The following is a 24631-nucleotide window of genomic DNA, read 5'->3' as shown; positions in this document are numbered from 1 at the left end:
TCTGAATTCTTTAATATTTTCAAAGCACTTGGAGCTGCCCAGATGGAAGGTGGTACATAAAAACACAAGAACATGTGTAGGTTGTTCTAGATTGTACTCCAACAAGCCTATGAAACCTGACACAGAAAGGTTGTTTAAGAATGGAAGTGACTTGGTCAGGCTTCTCTGAATGTAAACAAGCAGGCAAACATTGGTTAAGTTCAATCCAGTACTCTCATGCACAAGGTTCACATGCAAACGAAACTGGAAAGTATAGTCTCAAACTAATGAAGAGTATGAAATAATTTGATACACCTTCACTGGATAAAACTACAAACTAAGAGTTGAAAGTGTCATATCTAATTATGTCCAACCTAAAAAAAAAAAAACCTGTTTCACCTTGAAAAAGGTGACAATGAAAAAAAATAAAACAGCTTATTAAGGCAATGAATGATTAATACGAAAATAAGATCACTGGAATTTTAGGAAAATGGTAATAGGTAACCAAAGCCTACAACTCATTAACTTGCTTTGTGAAAGCAATTGTTACCAGGAATTTAGTACCTTCCTTTAAGTGTATGAAAAGCAGGGCTTCTGATTTGGGTGGATTTAAAATAAGGAAATGAGCATCCACCAATTGACTCCAAACTAAACTAAGGTCTCAGCCTCCGCCCCCCCCCCCCCCCCCAAAAAGTGAATGAGAAAAAGACAAAAAGCACTGATTCAGTGAGAAGAATATGGCCCTTTATCTACTTTTCAGCTGAGATGTCAAAGTTATCATTAGTAAATACCTCAGGTCAAGGGCACAGGATATGCGACAATTAACCCTCCCCCTGCTTTCATATAACTTGAAATCTGTCCCACACCCCTATGGAAGTAAATCTTACAAGAAAAGGCTTTTTTAGAAATAATGATTTTTGTACTTTGACTTTCCTACTCTTCCAGTCAACAGGAAAACAGCGCACAGGAAAAAGAGTCACAGGTGAGTATCCTGTCTCTGACAATGAACTTTTGGGGAATACAAGTATAAGGCAAAGAAGACACCCCAACATCCTGCATCTAGGAAGTAAACAGACTGTGTTTACACTCATGAAAATGGGATCTCAGCTAACCTTGGTTGGAAATACTGAAAAGGACTCTGGGTAAGTAACTTCTTTGGACAGGAGGTTAACCTTAGTCTCTAGAAGGCATTATGATTTTGTTTAATATGTAACCTTTTGTTTCCAATATCCTTACTGTCTATCACTTAAATCTTGAATTTTTAATAAACCAACCCTTGTTTTTCAGTATAAATATATTTAAGTGTTCTGATATTAAGCAAGGTGCTGATCCTGAGCTGAATCACATGTATCAGCTCAGGTGCTGACAGTGAGCAGTGTTTGTTTAAATATGCTTTTTTGAAGTCCTATTATCTGCTGCTTTCACGCCTTCCTTTCCTTAGAATCATGAAATCTATCATTTCATGATCATGTTCACCAAAATTGCCTCCCACTTCCAGATTTGCTAAACAATTCCTCCCTGTCGGTCAGAATCAAGTCTAAAATGGCTGTCCCCCTGGTTACTTTCTGCACTTTTCTGGAACAAAAAGTTATCCTCAGTAAAGTTTTAGAATGTACTTGAAATTTTGTATTTTGCTATGTTATTTTTCCAAGAGATGTCTGGATAGTTAAAGTCCACCATTACTACCAGGTCTCATGTTTGGGATATTTCTGCTATTTGTTCCAGAAATGGCTCATCCACCTCCTCTTCCTGGTTTGGTGAACTAGAGTAGTCCCCTACCATGTCATCATCCCCATTTTTTACCCTTTTTATCTTTGCCCACAGACACTCAGTTGGTCTTCCTCCCACCTCCTTCTGGACCTCAGAACAAGTGAACATATTCTTGATGTATAAGACAACACCTCATCCCTTTTAACTCTGCCTGCCCTTCCTGAACAAGCTATTCCTCTCCCTCTATATTAATATTCCAGTAATGAGACTTAACCCACCTAGTCTCTGTGATGCCAATTACGTAATAATTTAGTTTATGTACTAATACTTCCCATTCTTCCTGTTCATTCTCCAGACTCCTTGCATTTGTGTATAGACAGCTAAGACGTTGAGCAGTTTCCCCTCTTGTTGCTCCCACGACCCTATTGTAATTTTCCATGTCACACCCCAGCAGTCCTCGGTTAAGTGACCTTGGGTAAGGTCACTTCTTTTTAATACTTAACTGTGGGCTTTTGTCACCTCTCCCCTTTGAAACTAATTTAAAGTCCTCCTCACTACACTGCTCTTTCCCTTCGTGGTTAAATGGACCCCGTATCTTCCCAGCAGACCTTCTTGGGGCTTTGAAAAGCTGCAGCCCCTGCCATGTTCCACAACAGTTAATATACACCACAGCAAAATGTGTAATCCTCTGTTCTCACTGTTTCTCTGAGCTACTCACTTCATGAGCATGAGAAAGCAGAATCTGATGGGGGTGGAGGGTACGCTTGTGCATTTAAAGCAAAACTTTAATCCAAGTACAAATTCAACAGCATTCAAAGCCTACTATTCAATCATTTTATATATAATCCAAATTTAAGAAAAGGTAACTACATCACATCAGTTTATTCTTTTCAGAAACCAAAAGATACCAGTGCGTTTATGAATTTTATTGTCACTATGGGCTGTACACAGCCTGAAAAAAAGAGTTCTGAAAGTTAAAAAGGGATCCAAATTACCAGGGACAAATTTTCAAAGGCATACCTCCACTTTAGTACTCAAAAATAAATTTGTAAACCTATTTCCAAAATAGTTCATGCAAGGCTGGTAATTGCCTAACTGGTTGTTTACATGCTAAATTCAGATGCACATTTGTGCACACCTGTTTACTACTTTTAGTTTGGCTCCAGTTAGGTATTCTTACCTTTTTTTTTTTAGGGTTAAGTAACCTCTGACCTTGACAAAATTACACCTTATTACATAAACAAGTCATGCAAAACTTCAAAAACAAACATGCACAAACTACATTATAATTAAGTGACATTAGAGCTCACACACAAAGCAGAATAGAATTGAGTATTGGAACATTTAAAGTAATTTAACATTTAAATAAAAAAGCCCTTCCTTTATATCTAAAATCTACTAGCTCAAACTATTTAGCTTAACAAAGAGAAGGTCACTTGATTACAGTCTAAGTATCCAAATGGGGAACAAATATTTAATAATAGGCTCTTCAAATTACCAGAGAAAGTTACAATCCAATCCAATGGCAAGAAGTTGAAGCTAGATAAATTCAGACTGGAAATAAGGCATACATTTTTAATGGTGAGAGTAATCAGCCATTGGAACAATTTACCAGAGGTCATGGTGGATTCTCCATCACTGACATTTTTTAAAATCAAGATTGGATGCGTGTCTAAAAGATATGCTCTAGGAATTATTTGGGGGGGGGGGGGGGGGAAGTTCTATGATCTGTGTTATAAAGCACATCAGACATTGTCCCTCTGGCTTTGCAATCTATAAATCTAAGAACATATGTTAGAAAATAATGTACAGTCTAACTTAAGTATATATTTAGCACTTACAGAGAGCTTATAGTTCTTCACAAAAATTTTTGAACTCGCATGTAAAATTACTTTGGACCAAATATAGCTCTGAATTAAAATAGTGTAAAAACATTCCACTCAATGGAGTTACTCCAAAATTATACCAGTGCAACTCAAATACGAATGTTGCTCTTTGTCTATATAAGCTTTATATAACAAATTGAATTCTACATACTGTAGCATTATGTATCTAATTTTACAATTCAGAAAATTAAAATCTGGAGTTCTAAATACTTTGCATATTTTTACGTGGAAGCCTTATTCATCAGTCATTTAATCTGACAGAATTTAATCCTTTCTTCCTTCCTAATGGCAGTATTTTTCTTTTGAATGTCAGAGGATGTTAACTGCATGGCATAATGAATGTCAACATCAAGGCAAAAATATATTGTAGAGTAATCCACAAAAATGTTTGCTTTCCCTTACATGAAAGGCATATTTTTCATTCTCATGCTGCCTTCTAGCAGACACAAATATAGGCCCAACAATGTAACTGAATCGTGATTCAAAGCAAGGTTCAAGAAAGAAGTCAGTTCAAGAATCTTTTTCTTTTACAAATGGAGAAATTTAGCCTACTTTGTTAAAGTTCAGGAAAAGGCAAGACAGCATTCCCAGAACCAATACTGTTCAAAATCTATCACTGTAAGATTTCAAGGTAGTTACTTCTCTTTTCCTATTTAACCCTAGAATTTTTTGTTTATAAGTGTTTTCACATTTCTATTCTCAAGTGGCACAAGGTATTTCTTGTATGATCAGATTTAGCAGATAGAAAGTTAAAGTTGGTTGCCCCCATCAAGGAAAACAATACTTAATGCAAAAACAAAAACAGAATTTGCAGAAGGAAAAAAAAAAAAACTGTTTTCCAAATGGATAAAAAGAATTGCATTTCAAGATTCAGAATCTGCACTTACTCTTTACCCCTTTCTTCCCCTTTCGTTCCTTCTTGTACTGTTCCTTCAGTTTACTTATTAGTCCCTGGTCTACATCCCAAACCTCAGCAGTTGGGGACAGGTCATCTTTGTCTACATGCAGCATATTATTAAAAGAAAAAAAATCAGCAGTTGGCAATGCAAGCTGTTGGTGATTGACTGTTATAGCTCAACATAATCATGAATAAAAATTTCTTAGGTTATACTTGAAAATATTTTAAAGGTGCAGTCTCAGTTTGTCAGTTACAGTTTACAAAGTATTAATCCCATTCTATACAGTTTTCACTAAACTATTTACTATAATTACATCTGAATATTATTTCATGCTAATTTTTGTTACCAATGAGAAAACAATTTGCGTTTTTTCTTTAAATAGCTGTTCGTGTTGAATAATGGATAGACACTACTAAATACACAAAGGTAGCTAACGTACTTAAGATTACTGCATCTTTAGAAAGCCAGTGTTAGGAATTATTCATCCAACTTGGAATAAGCAAATAAATATATTTCATGCTGTACAACTCATGAAAGTGCAAGCGGAGTAGGTCAGTGTCATTTTGTTCATGAAAAAACCAACATGCATTCTCTCACACACTAATCCTACATGCACAAGATAGGGCTTTACCAATTAAAGGGTATGATGCATAAATGTTACCAGAAAGACACACAATTTCACATACATTTTATATTAAGGTTAATAAAGAACATTCATAAAAGTGAAGACAGTTTGACATCCTCATTCTGATCTTTAATTACAATTAGTAGAAAGCCAAGACTCCATTATATATATTTTTTAAAGCTCATCATTTTTTTTTTGAAACAACACAGCAAATTTGTATCAGATAAATAAAAGGAAACCCCTGCTATTGTTAACCAACCATCACAAATCCCTATTTAGATGGAAATCTGTGATTAGGAAAAGAAAGAAAAATTACTGCTAAGTTAAAGTAAATGTAATTTTGAAATAAGGACTTTTACATAAAGTAAAGTTGAAAAAAAATTATGTAAAACAAAAGGCAAATGAACTTGGCCTGCATTTTTCTTAAATCTTGTGTGTTCTCCTTTACTATTGAAGGTATTCTGGTTAAAACTTTCTCTCCCACAAAACCAAGCAGGATTTGGGGGGCGGCGCTAATTCTTGTAATTAATCATGTTTATATCAGTGTTTCCACAGAATGATTCTGATGTCACAAATTCATCATCTCATTTCTGGGTTAGATGTTCAAATGTTCAAAAGCAGCAGTACACGGTAGAGGTAGGGCAGAGTAGTTGCTTAAAAAAAAAGTATAATAAATAGCTTACGTCACACATTTTCAAAGGTTTCCTCAACATTAAAGTCCTCAAGTTACACATGATACAGAGACAACATTTAGGGACTTGACGTTTAGGATTTTACAAAATATTTTTTAAAACAGAAGACCAGTAAATTGTTAATCATTCTAAATACAACCAATTCCCTGCACTGTTTTTTGTAATCAAAATATTACAGGCTAGCACTGAAATAGTGCAGAAAATCTTGACAGTTAAAGTAACTAGTTCATTAGTCGGTCCTCATTTGACCAGAAAGGGTAGTCTTTTGGTTCAGATACCAAACTTGGACTCATAAAATGTGGGTTCTGTTCATGCCTCTGTCCAGATTTCCTCAGGTGACAAATTTAATCTCTGAGCCTCAGTGTACCTTTTATAAATAGAGAATAGCTCCTTAACTCACAGGGATAGGATATATTCATGCATGTACCTGTGGTATTTAGATATTATAGTGATATGCCCCTTAAGAATCTTATAAATGTGTTTTGCACATTTACTTTCTCCATTTCTCTCTGACTGGACAAAAACAATGTTTGGTAGTTTTTTATTATTTTATTTTCCTTACAGGAAATCTGTGGAAATATTTTAATCTGACATTCTCCATCCCTTTGAAGGCTGTGAAAATTTATTTTTCTTCTTCTTTGTTTAATATAGTTTGAATTTTCTCATCTTTCATGGTTTTGAAGGTCAGCCATTAGCAAAATTTGTTGCATGAAAGGCGGCTGCAAACCCCAATATGCGATAACTGTAAGACTAAACACATACATAAAAGGCAACAATGTTTGCAAATATGTAAGTATGTTCATGAAAAACTGCTACAGGGAGATGAAGCCAGTGGCTGGTTTTCAGTAGTCTCCTTTGAGAAACATATAACTTGAATATAGCTGCCAACTTGTTGATCACATGGATCTTTGCAGTTAATCTATACTGAGAATTATAAAAATAATTAAAAGTAACTAAGAAAGTTAGTTAAAATGTCCACTCAAAACTGGAGTGACAGCAAAGCAAGACCTGGTCGTAGGTCTGGAGACCTGCACACAGGAAACAAGTTAGAAATCTGAGAAAGCAGTACAATAAAGAAATAAGTTTTATTCACTAGAAATTAATTTACATACATAGGGCATACAAACAACTGGATTTGTACATGTCCAACTAATGAAACAAAACAAAAAGAATAAACGATGCTATGAGGGAAACAAATTAAAGCAGCAAGGAGGATGGGGATAAAAGTAAAATAAACAGCAAAAAAATTAAGGTTGCATGAAAACTAGCAAGAAGAGGGATACAAGAGAAACAAATGGAACTGAGCTTCTGTAAAAGTCAAGTTAAACTTCATAATTTGACCCATATGCAGAATATAGCCTATAAATATAATGTATAAATTAGCCTATTCTATATGCAAATGTAAGACGCTTAAAGGAAAAATAGGCAGAAGCATTTGTGCAAAGGAAAAGAACAATTTAAACAGGCAAAACTCAAATCTGCCTCAGATTGGTGCTGAAGCAAATTGTTTAGAAGAAATAGACAAGACAAGTAAAGGAAGAGATGGCATTGTTTTACACAATGCTAATATTTGGGAAGGAAAAAAACCCTTGGAATTCCTAGGAATCACTATGGACTCCCAACAGAATCACTCTGGAGATTGGGGAGGCTTCAGGGACTATTAGCTTAAAAAAAGGTCTAATAAGGTTATGCAAGGTATTTATAAGGCTAAAAAATGTAAATCTGTTCATGGTAATTTATAGTCATAGACAGTACTAAAGTGGGACCACATTTGAAATATTGTAATCCAATTCTGATACACCATGAGGCATTTAACCTTTATGACCTTTAACCTTTGTGCAAAATAAAACTAAAGTTGAAATCTTGAATATTTTAAGACCACGAAAGAAAATGTATGTTTATTCAATCCCAAGAACTCAGGATTTAATCAATCCTCAATTATTTCAGTTAAATAAAAAGGAACTACATTGAAGTCAATGGAGTTATATTAGTATAAAACTGGTGTAATGTGCAACTGGAATCAACTCCAGCAAAGGAGAAAGTTTGCGTACACAATTCGAAAGATACATATTAAGGAGAAAATTGTCTGAGGTAGCAATAATCTGCCTACATCCAGTTTGAGGGGAGAGCAGATACATGTTTTTGGATTAAACGGAAGACTAAAGTTATAATCCTTATATAATGTTACGGGCAAAAACACTACAACAATGGAGTACCAAATTAGAATATCTTTAAAATACAGCACCAGTTAACGACAGAAACAGTGCACCAGTCACAACACTAATAAAATGTCTGAGATAAAAAAGCTGTAGTACGAAGGCGTAGCAAAAGTTCCATAATGTACAACAGAATCCAGTAATTTGGGACTAAGGTATATCATGTCAAAGTTAAAATGCTACATTCCAAGAAATTACATAGAATACTGACAATGTGCACTTGATGTTTGGTCTTTGGTTTTGTGCTGCAATAAAGGATCTGTTTTATGTTGGTATAAAATAATTAAAATGTACAACTTGCTCCATGTATTTTCTTAAATGTACTGTGTAGTCATGTATAATTATGTATTGATGTGAAACTTCAGACCATTAAGTTGGAATATCAGTTCAATACCTAGACAGACTACAGAAATTCAACTGTTTTACAATTACTCCATATAAAGACATTTTATTTTCTCCTCCTTAAAATAATGAGGGGTTAAGATAGCTTGTCTCCTCAAGCAGCAACAATTCAGAATGCCCACCAAGTAAAGCACTTAGACCAACTAGATTAAATAAAATTCTAAATCTACCACTAAGGAGGTTAAGGAAATAAATCTGATAAGTTAATTGTTGTGTTTTGTTCTTTTAAAAATGCAGTGAATTTTAGTGTTTATGAAAAGAAAAGAACACACTAAAAATATGGCACATTAGACAAGTATTGTGTAAACTTTCCCAAGCAGCCCCTCTATTATATACCATAATTCTGCAAACCGTACCTCTAACACTGTTACTTTAGTCCTGGGCCTTACCTGAGCAAAGATTGTCAATCGTGTTTAAGTGTGAGGTGGTTTTACCAACTAAAAACTACAGATAGCACATTCAATTAGGCAATAACTGATGGATATTTGGAGCCTCAATTAACCCCACTCTACCATTTCTTTAAAAAAATAACCACACAAGTTTCAAACATTTTTTGAATGACATTTTTTGAGAGACATTTAGTGCTTTTTATATCACATGGAACTGTTTAGCAATCTTACTTCATTTTCTAAACCAAATCTGAACTAGCAGTATAAAGATTACCAATTTTCTGATTTTATTAATAAAGACTATATTAGCAGTCAGCTTCTGAAAATCTATACAAGAAATAATGTAATTATAGGTTTAATTTTATAATTCTTCTAGTCCATATAACCAATTAATTTAACACAGGCCTCAACACAAATTAAAGCTCCAGACCATAACCAAATCTAAAATCTAGATTTGGCAAAAAGTTGATCCCAAAATCCAAAAGAAGGATTTTAGGGGTTATCAGGAATATAGACCAGGAGAGGCAAAAAATATGGAAGATGGAAAGAAACCTCTCCTCAACAGCAAAACAAAGATGAATTTGAAATAAATTAACCACAGTCTAATTGTTAGCATTATGGTGTGTGAGGATAAAATTTGTAATGCCCAACATCCTAGTTATCATTTCCTACTTTGCCAGCATCTAATCATCACAAGCATCCACACATCCATTCTGTCTTAAACAGCACCTATTATAGGTCATAAGTGTATTGTTATGAACAATGTTCAAATAGTGCTAAACATATGTTAGTATTAGCGTCTTACCCCATTCTGTCCCATCCCCTGAACTTCTTGCTTCTCCAGCTCCTTCTCCATCTTCTGCTGTTACTAAAAAATCAAATTCTTTCAGAGCTTCTTCAGTATCAGGGTCATCCGTAAGGTCTGCAGCTAAACCTTCATTACCAATCTGCAAGTGAATAATAGAATATATATTTTGTGTTTTAAGAAGATTACGTCTATCACACAAGCAGACAAGTTTTCTGCCAGTAAGAAGAAACTCATCTAAAATATGAGTTAAGAATGGGACAGGTCATTTTAAAGAGGACTTTTTTTTTTTGCAAGGGAAGAACATTTTGAAGTATGAAGTACAGAAAGCAAAGTACGTACAACTAGTCATAGTGTTATTTCAGCTTCTCCAGAATTTAAAGAAAAACCAAGCACCTGACAAGGCAGGATAAGAGGCTCACCTCAAGTCAAAGCTCTCATCTCCAGCTATTAAAGAAAAAGCAAGATACAATGCAGCAAGAGGGCCATCATGATGAAAAGTGCTTCAGTGATCAAAAAAAGAACATCAAGCTCTCCATCGTAATGACCATACACTCACATAAACTAATCCAACACTAACTAAATGACTAGTGAAAGTTTCAGGAAGAAACAGCAAAGTCCTATACAGGAGGCGCAACTTCACAAGAACATTAGGGATGGGAGGAAAAAAAAAAACAATCTCCATTTGCGAAGCTGGCATAAAACCTGCACCTCCGATGAATGTTCTCCCCAGCCCACAATAAAGCATTTAGTTTCTTCTCCTTACAAATAATCCTTGCTTTTCCAGAACTTCTTCAGGATACACCTTTTCTTACACAGCACCCTCCATTATATAGGCCCCACAAAACAAACAAATCACCATCAAACTGAGAAGCAGATGAGATTCTTGGGAGCTCATCACTGCAGCTCCATGATCAGATGAGAGTTCTTGCTAAATCAAGTAACCATCCCTAACAGGACAGAGTATACTGCCTTTGCATTACTCCTAGCTGGCTGAGATAGTGAGACTGAGAATAGGAAATATACTTGGATCTACTCAGAGACCACCACCACAAAGGTCGCCAAGCCAGTTACTAACATACAATCTTAAAAATGGCAAAAAGAGAGAAAGTTCTAAAAAGCTAGGTCTGTGAGGAGGAATGAAATACAAAATTATTCCATCTCTAAGTGCTGGCAGCAAACCAAAAACAGAATAAGACTTTGGTAGCAATCTTAGTTATTGTACTCACATCTACTCACAAGGATGTTATGAGCACTAATTACCTCATGTTTAAAACATTTTGAAGATGAAAAAACACTATTATAAGGAGCTACACCAAAACATGCTGATACCACATGTTCACTTACATATCATACAGATAAAGTAGGGTACCTATTTCAGCGTAATTTATTCAGTTCTATTTGAAACATGGGCTTCCACCAGGCTATATTTTATAAGCACTGCTTTCAATATGTCAGATGTACATGACCAAAAGGCAACAGTAAAAGCTCTTTACTTTGTGCTTTTTATTTATCCGAAGCTTTTCTTTTCCTTCTGCAATATCTTCTATCATGTCATTCTCTTCTTCTTCATCACTATCATCTGCATTTTCTAAGAAATTAAATGTTTCAAGAACATCACCAGAGTTCCTACAAAAAAAACAAAAAACAAAACAAAAAGCCTATAGTGGTCAAATTTACTAGCTGACTTACAGTGAAGGGATTTAGGGGATTAAGTCAAATATAACTCTACTATCTAACTTTTAGAAAGTTTTTAAAAAGTTTTAAAAAGTCAAAAAAATTCCAGGAAAACTCTGTCCATCTAAATCTATAGGATGACTCAAAATTGAAAAGCACCACTCAACATGTATGGAAGAATTTAAAAACAATACTTTATGTTAATAACACCAACTTAAATTATTAAAGCTGAAACAAAAATCTAATGTTCACATAATGCACTACTTATTTTCACAGTACAAGCTGATATATCTGAAAAATATGATTAGTGATTGTCAGTTATGCTTATAGACTCCTTATATGTTAATCAGTTTACTTTCAGGTTCTTGTGAACTCACATAGCTGCAATATTTGGATGATATAACTGACTAACATGCCACTGATCAGATAATTTTTTTTAGGACCTGAAGCTTATATGAGCCTAACCGGTTTCTCACTACTTGCATAACATAGCTGTCTGAATCTAATAAGTGAAATAGCATATTAATAATATAAGTAGGGCATGTTAGCCAACTATCAAGCATATCACAATTTTACATCTCTGCCTACCTTTTGATTTCCTGTCCCTTTTGCTTAGATGAAGGAGATTCACCTCCATTAAGGATCTGTTCTAAGTTCTTCGTCTCCACTGAGCCATTTGGTTCTGAACTGGAGAGCCCAAGTAAAGACCTTACCCTCTGGGACCGTACATCCAATATTGTGTCCGTGTAACCTACTTCCTGAAGATACCTAGGTTGGTTGTGAAAAGAGAAAGAACAGAAAAATACATTTATAAGAAAGAGAAAGGATCTAGGGTTCATTGCTGAAAAATAAAATAAAAAAACTAAAGAGGAGATGGGAAGCTAACGGAGTTTATCATATAATTTACTGAAAGGACCCCTTCCACCCAAAATCCAGGTGTTCCACCTGTGGTTTACTTCTCATTTCATTTCCCAGGGTTTAAAGCAGTGACACAGCCAAAGATTCTCTCTGCTAGTACTGTTTCAAAGAAAAACGCAGTCTATATAGTCTTGCATACCGAACCAATATTTACCCATCTTGACTACATGAATTTCCAAGGCAAAGTGCAAACATGTAAATAATTTCTAAAGCTCGAGAAGAAAAACTGACTACAAATATAGATACTCAACTATATTACTTACTGTCTTAATAATTGCCTGCCTTGCTTCCAGGTCAGTTGACTATTTTGAGGTACTGTAGGAACCTCTGTCTCTTTGGTTTCTTCTGAAATGCAAGGAGATACACATTAGTGTTGCTCATTTTACTCTGCCAATTTTAAAGACCACAGAGGGAAGTGAAGATTTCACTTAAACATTTTTAGACCCCACACAATTTTTCCGAGACCAGTGGTGTGTCTTCTGCTTAATGACCCTAACGCTAGACTCAGATGGTGTCCTTTACAAATCCACATTCCACAACCTCATTGATGATCAGCAGATCACCATTAAACAGTTATAAATGTTTTGGAAGTGCTGAACTTGATTTAACCAATATCAAAAAGTCTCACACTGTTGCACATATTAGGACATTTGTATATACCACTTAGTCTTTTTTCTACCGTTAGCTTACAACATAAGTTTTCTGGTACAAAGTTGACGAATTGCCATTATTCAGATAGCATCCCTTAAAAGGCTATTCAAAGTAATGTCAACTATTTCATTTCATTTTTTACATTACAGCAGCTGACCTGCTCTGGCTAATTAACTCCCTTATTCCTTAGGGGATTCTAAATACTACACAGAGCACTTAAGAAAAAGTCTCATTCTGATTCTCTATTCCACTATATTTAATGTCCATTAATTTAGTATAACAAAACTGGTTAGCAGAAACTTGATTTTTCTTAAAGGAACATAATTGTAATTTTTTTTTAACTTTAATAAATAAAAAACAAGAAATCACAATTTTTTTACTAATACTGTTTAAATAAATTCCATTAACTTATATGTGGGGAAAACTAAGCTAAACTGTCATGAATACAATATTAAGGAATGCCACCACTTTTACTCTCCAGCAGCAACTGACACCTTGAACCCATTCCACTTTAACAGGTGTTCTATTATATCAGCCTATAAATCGTGGAGTAAAGAACTAAGAGGAATACTGATCTAGAGAGAATTCAGAAGTCAGACTTGTATGTCTTTTAGAGAAATGTTAATGAACACCAAGCCCATAACCTGGACAATATTTTATACTTTCAAGCAAGGAAGAAGTGCCTGAAGATGTGCCCATACTAAAAAAAAAAAAAAAGGGGAGGGAGAGAGAGAGAGAGAGAGAGAGAGAGAGACTGTCTAACCTGACACTTAGAGATTCATTGCCTAGATGACTTGTGGATATAACTGCATTTCCAGTTAGTAGCAAAGAGGAAGGCCAAACTTTATTTATAACATAGCGTCCCAAAGAATTGAATTTCAAGGAGGGGCCAGCCATGCAATAAAGGTCATCCTTACTTCTTAAACAGTCAAATTTAATCAAGGGAAAAATCTTCCTCTAGTTTCAGATCTATAAGAGACAGAATTTGTGGAAATGTTAGTTATAAGCAACATATTGCCTATGTTGTGAAGTCTACTTCACTCCATGTGCCAATGTGGGCACACAGATTTGCATCAGGGCATTTCCTCTTGATCTGACACAAACCTGTCCATTTTTTAAAAATATGTAAAAAATTATGACTTTCAGGATAAAGCAAACACAAATTTTTATTATACAATAACAGAGAACAAAAACGTAGAATTTTCTACATATATAATGTTTATTCCATCGTTCAATTTTCTCCCTAGTTATCTCAAAGAAGTTTATTTTGCCAAGTAAATAAAAGAGTGCAATATCCCAATAGACACTGTAAGATCCTTCAAGGGCTGATGGTAGAAATAAGATAAACCAAAAACAAAAAAATTATTCATCTACTAAAACCTCTCTCAACATTTGGATCTTTCTGAAGGAGAGAAAGATAACGGAAGTAATAAAGGCTCAAATAAAACACTTGCCAAACACCAGTATATTCAGTAACACAGCTCCCTGGAACCAAACATCTGTTCTCAAAGAATTAAAAAATGGTTACCTAGCTTTCGTAACTGCTGTTCTTCGAGATGTGTTGCTCATGTCCATTCCATTCTAAGTGTGTGCACACCCATGTGCGTGGTCGTCAGATTTTTGCCTTAACGGTATCCATAAGGTCTGCAGTGGCGTCTCCTTGAGTGCCGTGTTCATGTATCAGTATATCAGGCGCTACCGAACCTATGCCCTCTCAGTTCCTTCCTGACGGCGACTCCAGAGGGGCAGGTGGGTGGGTAACAGAATGGACATGAGCAATGCATCTCGAAGAACAGGTACGAGTTTTTTCCTTTGAGTGCTTGCTCATGTAGATTCCATTCTTAGTGATTCACAAGCAGTGCCAACGGAGGTGAGCTCGGAGTTCACAGTTTGGCAAGCTTGCAGCACTGCCCTGCCAAAGCCAGCATCGTCCCGGGCCTGCTGGGTCAGCACATAATGGAATGTAAACATGTGGACAGATGACCAGGTAGCAGCTCTACAGATCTCTTGGATCAGCACCTGAGCCAAGAAGGCCGCTGATGACACCTGTGCTCTAGCTGAGTGCGCTTTGACTATCGTCGGTTGAGGCACACTTGTGAGCTCACTGCAGTATCAGATGGAGGCTGTGATCCAGGACGAAATCCTCTAAGCAGACACTGGGCAACCTTTCATCCTGTCTGCCACAACAATGAAGAGTTGCGTTGACTTACTGAAAGGCCGTGTCCTGTTGATATAAAAGGCCAGTGCCCTCCGGATAGCCAGGGCATGCAACCTATGCTCCTCTTTGTAACTATGTGGCTTTGGAAAGAAGATCGGTAAGAAAATGTCCTGGCCGGTATGAAACTGGGAAACTACCTTGGGCGGGAACGGTGGGTGTGGCCGCAATTGGACCATGTCTTTGCAGAACACCGTATAGGCGGGTCCGACGTAAGCTCCCTGAGCTCAGACACTCTGCGAGTGGACGTAATTGCCACCAGGAATGCCACCTTCCAGGAGAGAGAAGGAGAAGAGAACAGAAAGCCAGAGGCTCAAATGGAGATCCCATGAGCCTCAAGAGCACAAGGTTCAAATCCCCGGGAGGGACCAGATCCCGGGTAAAGATTCTCCAGACCTTTCAGGAATTGAGCTGTCATGTCGTGAGCAAAGATTGACCTGCCTTGGAACGGAAGGTGGAAAGTTGAAATAGCAGCCAGGTGGACCCTGACTGAAGACAGTGACAAGCCTTGGAGCTTGAGGTGCAGGAAATAGTTCACCTGCAGGGAGGTATACTTGGCCCGGACATGCCGATCCCAGGCCCAGCACATAAGCCTTTTCCATTTTACCTGATAGATCGCTCTGGTGAAGGGCTTTCTGCTACCCAACAGGACCTGTTGCACTAGGGTCAAGCATTCCCACTCGTCTGCATTTAGCCATGCATCAGCCATGCAGTCAAGTACAGCGCCTCCAGGTTCGGGTGCAGGAGACTGCCGTGATTCTGAGACAGCAGGTCTGGCCAGAGAGGGAGTCACAGCGGCTCGGCTACCAAAAGGTCCAGCGGCATGCTGAACCACTGCTGGTGAGGCCACTAGGGAGATATCGGGATAACCCTCACCCTGTCCTGCTTGATTTTCACTAGGACTCTGTGGATTAATGGACTGGCGGGAAGGCGTATATCAGGGCCCCTGACCACGAAAGCAGGAAAGCATATGACAGGGAACTCCTGTCCATCCCCTGGAGCGAACACAACAACATGTGGCATTTCCTGTTCTGGTGGGACACGAACAAGTACACCTGGGAAGTCCCCCACTTCTGGAAGATCATACTGGCCGCCTCCGGATGGAGCACCACTCATGGCGATACAAGAAGGTTCTGCTGAGGCGATCTGCTAGCACATTCTTGGTGCCGGGCAGGTGTGCAGCTACCAGATGAATGGCATGCCACACACAGAAGTGCCAAAGGTTGAGAGCTTCTTGATATCGGAGCCAGGTCATCAGCACTCCTTTTCTGTTGATGTAATGCATCATGGTAGTATTGTCTGCGAGTCCCTGCACCACTTTGCCCCTCAGGTGGGGCAAGAAGGCCTGGCAGGCCAGGCAAACTGCCCTGAGCTCCCTAACGTTGATGTGGAGGGACAGATCGTCCTGCACTCATCAGCCCTGGGTACTCAGCTTGCCCAGGTCTGAAGCATCAGCGATCAGGGTCAACGACGGGACAGGGTTGCAAAGGAGACTCCCTGAAATACTGACAGCCTCCAACCACCAATCCAGGGACTATAGGATGTGATCTAGCACCCTGACCACCCAGTCTAGATCACTCTGTTGGGGGTGTAGATCGAAGCTGGAGGTGGAGCTGGGCATGACTGGCCACATGGCCGCCTGTAACTATGTGACCACATATGTGTAACATATGTTACAGGCGGCCATGTGGCCCAACAACTGCAGGCAGGTGTGAGCTGTGGTGAGCGGGCAGCTCCTCACATGAGAGATCAAATCAGACATGGCTGGAAAATGCGCCTCCGGGAAGAAGGCTCTGGCTTGCATGGAGTTGAGAACTGCTATAATGAACTATGTGTTGGACGAGCCCTAACGTGGATTTTTTCCTCATTTATCAACAGACCCAAGTCGTGGCAGGTGGAACGCACCACATTGAGACTTCTCTGCATCTGGCTCTGGGACCTGTCCCTGATGAGCCAGTCATCGAGGTATGGGAACACCTGGACACCTCAACATCTGATGTAAGCGGCCACTGGTGCCAGACATTTGGTAAAAACCCTTGGAGCCGATGAGAGGCCAAAAGGGGAGCGCCGTGAATTGGAAATGGCGTTCGCCCACTATAAACTGGAGGAAATGCTGTAACTTTGGAATATGGAGATGTGAAAATAGAAATCCTTCAAGTCGAGGGCAGCGTACCAGTCTCCTGGATCCAGGGAGACCATACAAAATTTCAACTTTTTGAGAGACTTGTTGAGGTATCACAGGTCCAGAATAGGGACGACGACGATGATTGCACCATTGGGGGAGGTTCCAGGGCTTCTTCACGGTGGTGCACACTTGATATGGGGATGAACTGGGCTTCCGTGCCTGAGAAATCCCCTTCTGGTGACCACAGTGGGGCCATCAAAACCTGGCTGTGATTGCTGGCCATTGCTGTTAGGGACTGGTGCCAGAGCAAGGTGATCAGTGCCAGTATCAAGGGGACCAGAGATGCGATGGGGAGCACTCCCACGATGCGGGCAACCGGGACCTGCGCCTAGAAGACTATCTGCAGGAGGGTGAGCGACGTAGGTAGTATGGCGACTGGCGTCTTGCTCTAGGCGATACACGTCAAGATGGTGGCAACTGGGAATGTGGCACCAGTGACCAAGGATGAGCCCCAGGGCGTCCAGACTCCAGCGACCTGCAGCACGGAAGTGGAGAGCGCTGCTTTGTCTCAGGGAAATGGCGGCGCTCCACTGCCCTCTAGGGGTCTTCACATCTGACTTGCGCATGTGGGGAGCCTTTGCTGGTTCCTATGGCACATGCTGCATCAGCGGTGCGGGTGGAGGCCAATGCTCTCTTGGCGCCAGAGGAGCCTGCGAAGGTGTCTGTGCCGCCAGGGTTTTGGGTCCCAGGCCACTCCTGGGAGTCAGCGGTGGACCTTTCACAGGACTAAGAGCTCCGGTTGGAGGGGTGCAAGTGCACGGTTCTGGAGTGGCCAGACAGCCTGAAGCAGGTCCTTTGCCAATGGCCCATGGCCCTTTTTGCTCAGTGCTGGGGTTTTAGACTTCTTTTTGGGCATTGGCAACGGGGAACAGTGACGGGTGCAGGGGGAACTTCATGAGGAGAGCCTGAAGCCAAATATCCCACTCTTTTTGTGTGCAGGGACGGAATTTCTTATAAATTCAGCACTTGTCTCTAACGTGACTCCCCTAAGCACCTGAGGCAGCTGCTATGGGGGTCATTTACAGGCATAGGCTGTTGCAGTCTGCATGGCTTAAACCCAGGAGACTGGGGCACGCCCTGCCTGGGGCGAAGTCCCCGCTGGGACCCTAACTGTTAATTATTATGAATAAAACTATTTACAAGGCCCTACGTCTCAAAGACAATAGACGAAAACAGCTAGCCCTTGCAATGCAAGAGAAGGCACTCCGAGTAACCACCACAGGTGGTAAGAAGGAACTGAGAGGGTGTAGGATCGGTGGCACCTGATATATCGATGCATGAGTGCTGCACTCAAGGGGGTACCACTGCCTCCCCTACAGATACTGCTAAGGCAAAAATCTCTGACTACCGCGCATGCACACACCTAGAATAGAATCGTCATGGGCAAGCACTCGAAGAAGAACTTTCGTTATTAATGACTGCGCACATTATGGCAACTATTAAGAGTTGCATAAATAGCAAATCTTAAAAAAAAAGCAGATAGCAAAAGAATGAAAATAAACATGAAATTTACAAAAAAAAGTTACCTGATTCAAAAGTTGGCATTTTCAGGTCACCTTGGTTCAGTTCTGTGCCATATTTTAATTTATGATATTTTGCCCTGAAAATTAAGCATAATCGGTATATAAAAAAGAAATAATTTCTTAAACTCAAACACCTCTTATTACAATTAAACAAACATGTTAAGATACAGAATATATATTTCAATACTTTTATTTAGATAATTACTGAAAAGTCATTGAACCATCGAGTCAAACATTTCAAAAACATGAAAGTGTGCTCATTTCTCATAACCACATATACCCCAAAATTTTATTAGTAAAGAAATTGTATTTGAGAACTTGTGTATTATTTATGAAGGATTTTATTTTATGTCAGTAGGTAAAAAGCTTTTCAGGCTGTTCAATCTAGTCAGGATGGATAAAGACAAGGATTTATTTTAAAAAAATTGAAACTTTAAAAATTTTAATATATTTTTCTTTTTAAAAATAACCTATTTAAAATTAAATTTTAAATTATGAAAACATGTCTTAGGGCCTGAATTTACTATATCCTATTAAAATAATTTAAATTAAACAAAAATCATAATATAAAATAGCACATTTCCTGACTAAGTATTAAAGAAAGTCAAACCACTGAACTGGTGGATGTCACTGACTAAGCATCTGGAAGCAGAGCTTGTTGACATGCTAAACTGGGTTTCAAGAGCAGTAGCCTCTTCTAAAGTTGCAGAAAGAATATTATCTTCACTTCAGTTTATTCAATTAGTTCAGTTCAATGACCACCCCCATTCCTGGTTCCCCAGCTCTACTTCCCTTTCTTCACAGTATCCTACCGAGATCTTGAAATAGAAAAATCTACATGATCTGACATGACCATCTCCTTCCCCTTCCTATCATTCTCTCCTCCTTTCCTCCCAATACTGAAATTGGAAGTTTCACACCAGTTCTCCAACTCTAATCACTTCACATGGCCAAGTGACCTCAACACATCTAATCTTTCTTGGCTCTGTTCTTATCCCCTCTTTTTACCTCTTCCCTTAACTTTTCACTCTCTAATAACTTCCCATTGCAATACAAGCATGCATTATTCTCCAATCTCATCCCACTTGCCTCTCCAACTCTCCATCATCTCCTAAACATTAGATGTGCCACCTTCAATTCTGCCTGGAAGTTCCTTCCCTCCAATTCCATTCTATAGCCTTTCCAATCTGGCTTCTGCCTCATGCACTTCACTGAAAAAGCACTCACTAAAGTCTCCGGGAAAATCTTGCTCAGACACTGCTGCCCTGGGCTTGAGCATGCCCAGTGCAGACACCATTTTTGGTAATTTAGCTGACAAATCTGAAGTCTCTACTGAGCATGTGTCAATTGTGATTTTTCAGGGTTTGTCTATACATGGAGTTATTCCAGAATAGCTATTCTGCTTTAAATTCACATCCTACCTTAATCAGATAACCTCCCTGTGTAGCAGACAAGCCCTGCAGAGGCTTATAATTTGACTAAATTGACCAAGTTGTCACAGGGATGTCAAAAAGCCCATTCCTGGCACAAGTGCAACTGCTCCTTACCCCGTGTCAAATTTCAAGTCCATGCTCCAAAACAGAGATGCTAGAGGTTTTCAATGAAGCCGTTTTAAGAATTTTTTTTTTTTAACATATGAAAACAGTATTATGACTTTCTGAAACAGATGAACCATTTTAGATGAAACTTTCCAATAAATTCAGACACTGGGTGTGGAAAACTTTAGCCCAAATGCTTAAAGTTAGGCAAAGTTATATGCAGTTGAAAACTGGATCTTATAAGGGAAAGTGTCAGGCAACCTTAGCTATAAGTAGCACTACTGGCTCTGCCTATCTTTATCTGCAGTAAAACACAGAATCCTAAGCACCTCAACTTAAATCCTAAAAGGAACAAAGCCTTTCAGTTTATCTTTAAAATGTATTTGTAGAAACTTCTGAAATATTTAAAAAAAATTAATTAGTTGGAATTTCAGCTATTTTAAAGTTGTTTATTAAAGTGACTCAGTAGGTTTTGAAAGTTTTTTTACACTGGACTCTAACATGAGAAATTAAGCCTAGACTTCAGAAATATCACATGTTGCATCTTTGGAATTTTAAAAACGTATTTGAGCTCTGGACTTACTTTTTCAAATAAAATTAACTGATAAGATTTTAGATTTCTTGTAAATTATTTCACATTTCATAAAGAAAGCACATGATTAAAATACTGTGTATTTTACTGAATAATTTCTGAAAGTAATTTCTGAAAGCAAGTATCTTGTCTTAACTGCATTCCAATAAATTTATAAAAACAAAAGCAAATGTCATGTAACAAGTTTGAAAGAACAAATATTTTAAGAAAGAACTTATAATTTTGATCTTAGAGCTATACTTTCAATGTATAACAGATTCAATTTTATCTTCTACCTAGACATAAGATAGGTATCCAATTTGAGTGGACATGGATCAGAGAAAGTAATCACTTCAAATTATATTTTAATGAAAACACTGTAAGATGTGATTAGTCTATCCTTCGTGTTAGATAAGATTTGTTTTTAATATGCAAACTAATTTTGAATATGCAGTCAAGAAATTAAACCAATATTCTCTCATCAGAAGCCAATAAAACAATTCTAAAATGTAGATTAGATCACAGTTGTTAAACACTCAGTCTGCCTAATACACTTATGTGTGGCCTCCTTCCATATTCAGATTCTGCAACACCTTAGCCTTCATTTAAAAAAAAAAATCTGGAAACTCGTGGTTGCAAAGCTAATGTTCCACACGTGAATGAAATGTACATTGATGCAATGATGTCTTCCTCAGTCTGCAGACAGTCTGAAACAACAGCTCTGTCTGCTTTGAATGGACAAGAAGCACTGTCCACTAAAGCAGAGGTTGGAAATAGTAGGAGATTAGAAAAACTAAGCAGGAATACTGCTGTTACAGGACATTCCCTTGTAACAAAATGCACTTGGAGGTTCAGTTAGTCCTGGCATTTTCGTGCCCTTTTCTGTTGACTTCTCTATTCCTCTAGTTGCCTGTGAGGTATTTGTGCAAGAGAGGCTGACCCAGACAATGCACTAGAAGCTGCTGTAGCCAGCTCTTGCAGTAACAGAAAGGTATTGCCAGCGTCTAGCCTTGGGGATTGGTCAGAAAAATAGAAGCCCAGTAATGCTTAGAAGGCAATAAACCCACTAAGAAGAACAAAAATGATTCCTTTTCTGTTGCTTTGTTGTTCCAAGCAGGAGATCTGATAAAGCCTTCCTGCAGCTGCAGGAGGCAGTTCAAACTGGCTGGCTCAGCCCTTCAGGGATGTGGCCACTCCCAGCATGTTTTGACTGACAGATCTGGTTTACGCCTCCAAGGAGCTGCAAGAAGATGTAAGACCCATTGTAATGGATCTGCAGACTTTCCCTATGAAGAATAATTCTTTTAGGGGTTTGAAAAGAATTTAGTGACCTCACATAAAATTTTCAAAAGGGGCTTATGTCACTTTTGAAAATTCTACCAATAGTCTCAATAACAGCTTTCAACTACTTTTTAATTAAGTTATATCCTTTCATAGTGACCGACCAGATCATGCTACCAAAAACCATTTTTATTAGAAAGGGACTACTGAAGGAGCGTTTAAGGTAGTTTTTTTAATTGCTTCACCATATCAATACTCATCTAGAATACAAGTCACTATAGTCAAGAAAGATGATATGCAGACAGAATTATTCTTGGGCAACTAGCCTGAAGATGTCAAGGACATGCATGGATAAATATATCTGAGTTGACTGCGGTTGCCAAATATAGTTTGGGGTTACTGAAGAACTAGACAATAGGTTGGAGTATTTATTTATGTACTTATTTTTAAGTTGGGTGAAGGAGGTGGCACACTTCAATGCATACTTAGAGTAACACTGAGTGGAACTTCCCTACTTTGTAAGAGATTCAAACTGAGGACTAAATTTGACTCTACCATTAAAAATATTGTCATATCACCAGCTAAATTCCTAAATATCTTTGAAACAGGTACTATGTTTTGCATTCAACCAAAATATACAATAGAAAATTGTTTAGGTTTGAAAGGGCAGCAATAATGTACATTCACTAAATGCAAAACAATCTTTGTGTGACATTCTTAAGGTGCCAGTACTAGTTTAATAGGTGAGAAACAAGTGATGTTAGGTATTCGCTATGTAACCTTCATATGCCTCATTTAGAAACAACACCTCAGAGTGCGACATTCATGCTTAAGGAATACTGATCTTTGAAATGTAAAATGCACATTTCACATTGTGAAACAAAGAATCAAAAATGATTAAAAAAGAAAATACTACTTTTCTTTATGATCTGAATCTCGTCTGTATAACATGGAGCAGGAGAAGCACAGTAATTTTTTTTATAGTTATTCTATGTCTTTAGAAGTCTGAAAAACAGTGGTGGATTCCAGTTTTGTTTTTTTCTGTCACACAGTTATTTTCTGATTTACGAAAGGTAAAATGGACAATGCTCTTTGTGTTTAATACAACAACACAGGATATTACACCAACATTTCTTCATACATCATAACATTCAACTTTGAAAACGTTATTATTTGACTGCTATTGTGGCAGCAGCAGAAGTACAAAATTCTATTTCTGTAGGCCAGCAAAACAGCCAGTTTAAGAAAAAATTGGCCTTTAGTTTTAGGGATTTTTTCAGTAGGATATTTAGGAATTGCAGACTCAATTTCAGTTTAGACCAAATTGATGGCAAAAAAAATGGAGAATGAACATGAAAACATACCTTTCTTGTTTTAATGCATATTCTAACATTTTTATTCTTCTTACTAAATCTTTCTTCAAGTTTTCCTGACCTTTTCTTTCTCCTTGTAGAAAAGCTATCCGAGCCTGAAAACACAAAAAGAATAGATTTGTTTTGTTCCATTAACCTGCAGTACAGATAAACAATCTAGTTCACTGAATGACAAGAGTTTGTTTGGTAATATTTAGTTTCAATCCTTGTAGCGGAAAGCATTACTGACAAATATTTGCTTCACCGAATGTTTTAATGCAACCCAACCAAAGGCATACAGGGGAAAAGCAGACCAAACACTTAGTTCCTTCCCCAGTTGAAATCTTCTAAGGTCTTCCAATAGAGGGGAAACAGGCCAGGTTGTTGAATACACAGACCAGGGCCGGCTTTAGGCCGAGTCGCCTGATTCCCCAGAATCGGGCCCCGCGCCTAAGAGGGCTCTGCACACTCACCCCGGCGGCAGTCGTCTTTGGGGGCCCCACTCCCCTGGCCAGAGCGCCGGCTGGAGCGTGGCAGCCCCGCGGCCCCACTCTCCTGGCTGGAGCTCCAGCAGAGCGTGGCAGCTCCGTGGCCCCGCGACTCAGGCCTGAGCGCGGCAGCCCTGTGACCCCATGACCCCGGCTAGAGATCCGGCGGAGTGCGACCAGCCCTGCAGCCCCGCTCTCCTGGCTAGAGCTCCTGCCGGACCACGGCAGCTCCGCGACCCCGGCTGGAGCGCCGGCCAGCCCCGCAGCCCCAGCCAGACCGCAACAGCCCTGCAGTTCCACGACCCCTGCCAGACCGCCGGCTGGACCGCGGCAAGCCCCGTGGCCCTGCATTCCTGGCCAGAGCGCTGTCCAGAGCACGGCAGCCCCGCGGGGCCACCTCCCCCAGCCGGTAATCCGAAGTGCCGCCCCAGGAATTGGGCCCCGCACTTGCTAAAGCCAGCCCTGACACAGACAGCACATCTCAAAGAACAAGTAACCTCTTTTTCTTCATTTGAGTTGTTTATATGTGTGACATTCCCCTCTGGTGTTATCTAGACCGGTGATCTGCTAGGCCACTCCAATCCTTGACTCTGGGAGCCAGCCTTATCCTACTCTGCTGTGAGAACCCC

The 24631-nt window shown here is 38.9% G+C and overlaps 1 protein-coding gene across 3 annotated transcripts in view; it reads right to left on the bottom strand.

Annotated features, from left to right (window-relative positions):
• Window positions 1-24631, bottom strand: part of STRN3 (striatin 3) — a 102864-nt gene that overhangs the window by 36413 nt on the left and 41820 nt on the right. For 2 of the 3 annotated variants that reach the window (XM_034768721.1, XM_034768722.1), the window contains exons 2-7: window positions 23527-23630; window positions 18776-18849; window positions 12462-12543; window positions 11869-12048; window positions 11100-11232; window positions 9604-9745 (exon numbers count right to left, since the gene is read on the bottom strand). In XM_034768721.1, the coding sequence (XP_034624612.1) occupies window positions 9604-9745; window positions 11100-11232; window positions 11869-12048; window positions 12462-12543; window positions 18776-18849; window positions 23527-23630 (715 nt within the window). Of the gene's footprint in view, window positions 1-4462; window positions 4574-9603; window positions 9746-11099; window positions 11233-11868; window positions 12049-12461; window positions 12544-18775; window positions 18850-23526; window positions 23631-24631 lie in introns of all 3 variants that reach the window. The other variant, XM_034768720.1, reaches the window with a different exon arrangement.

This window comes from Trachemys scripta, chromosome 4 (genome assembly GCF_013100865.1).
Source record: "Trachemys scripta elegans isolate TJP31775 chromosome 4, CAS_Tse_1.0, whole genome shotgun sequence".
In the NCBI taxonomy this organism is placed as follows: domain Eukaryota; kingdom Metazoa; phylum Chordata; order Testudines; family Emydidae; genus Trachemys; species Trachemys scripta.
The sequence above is the reverse complement of the archived record's forward strand: the minus strand, read 5'-3'. Positions and strand labels throughout refer to the sequence as shown.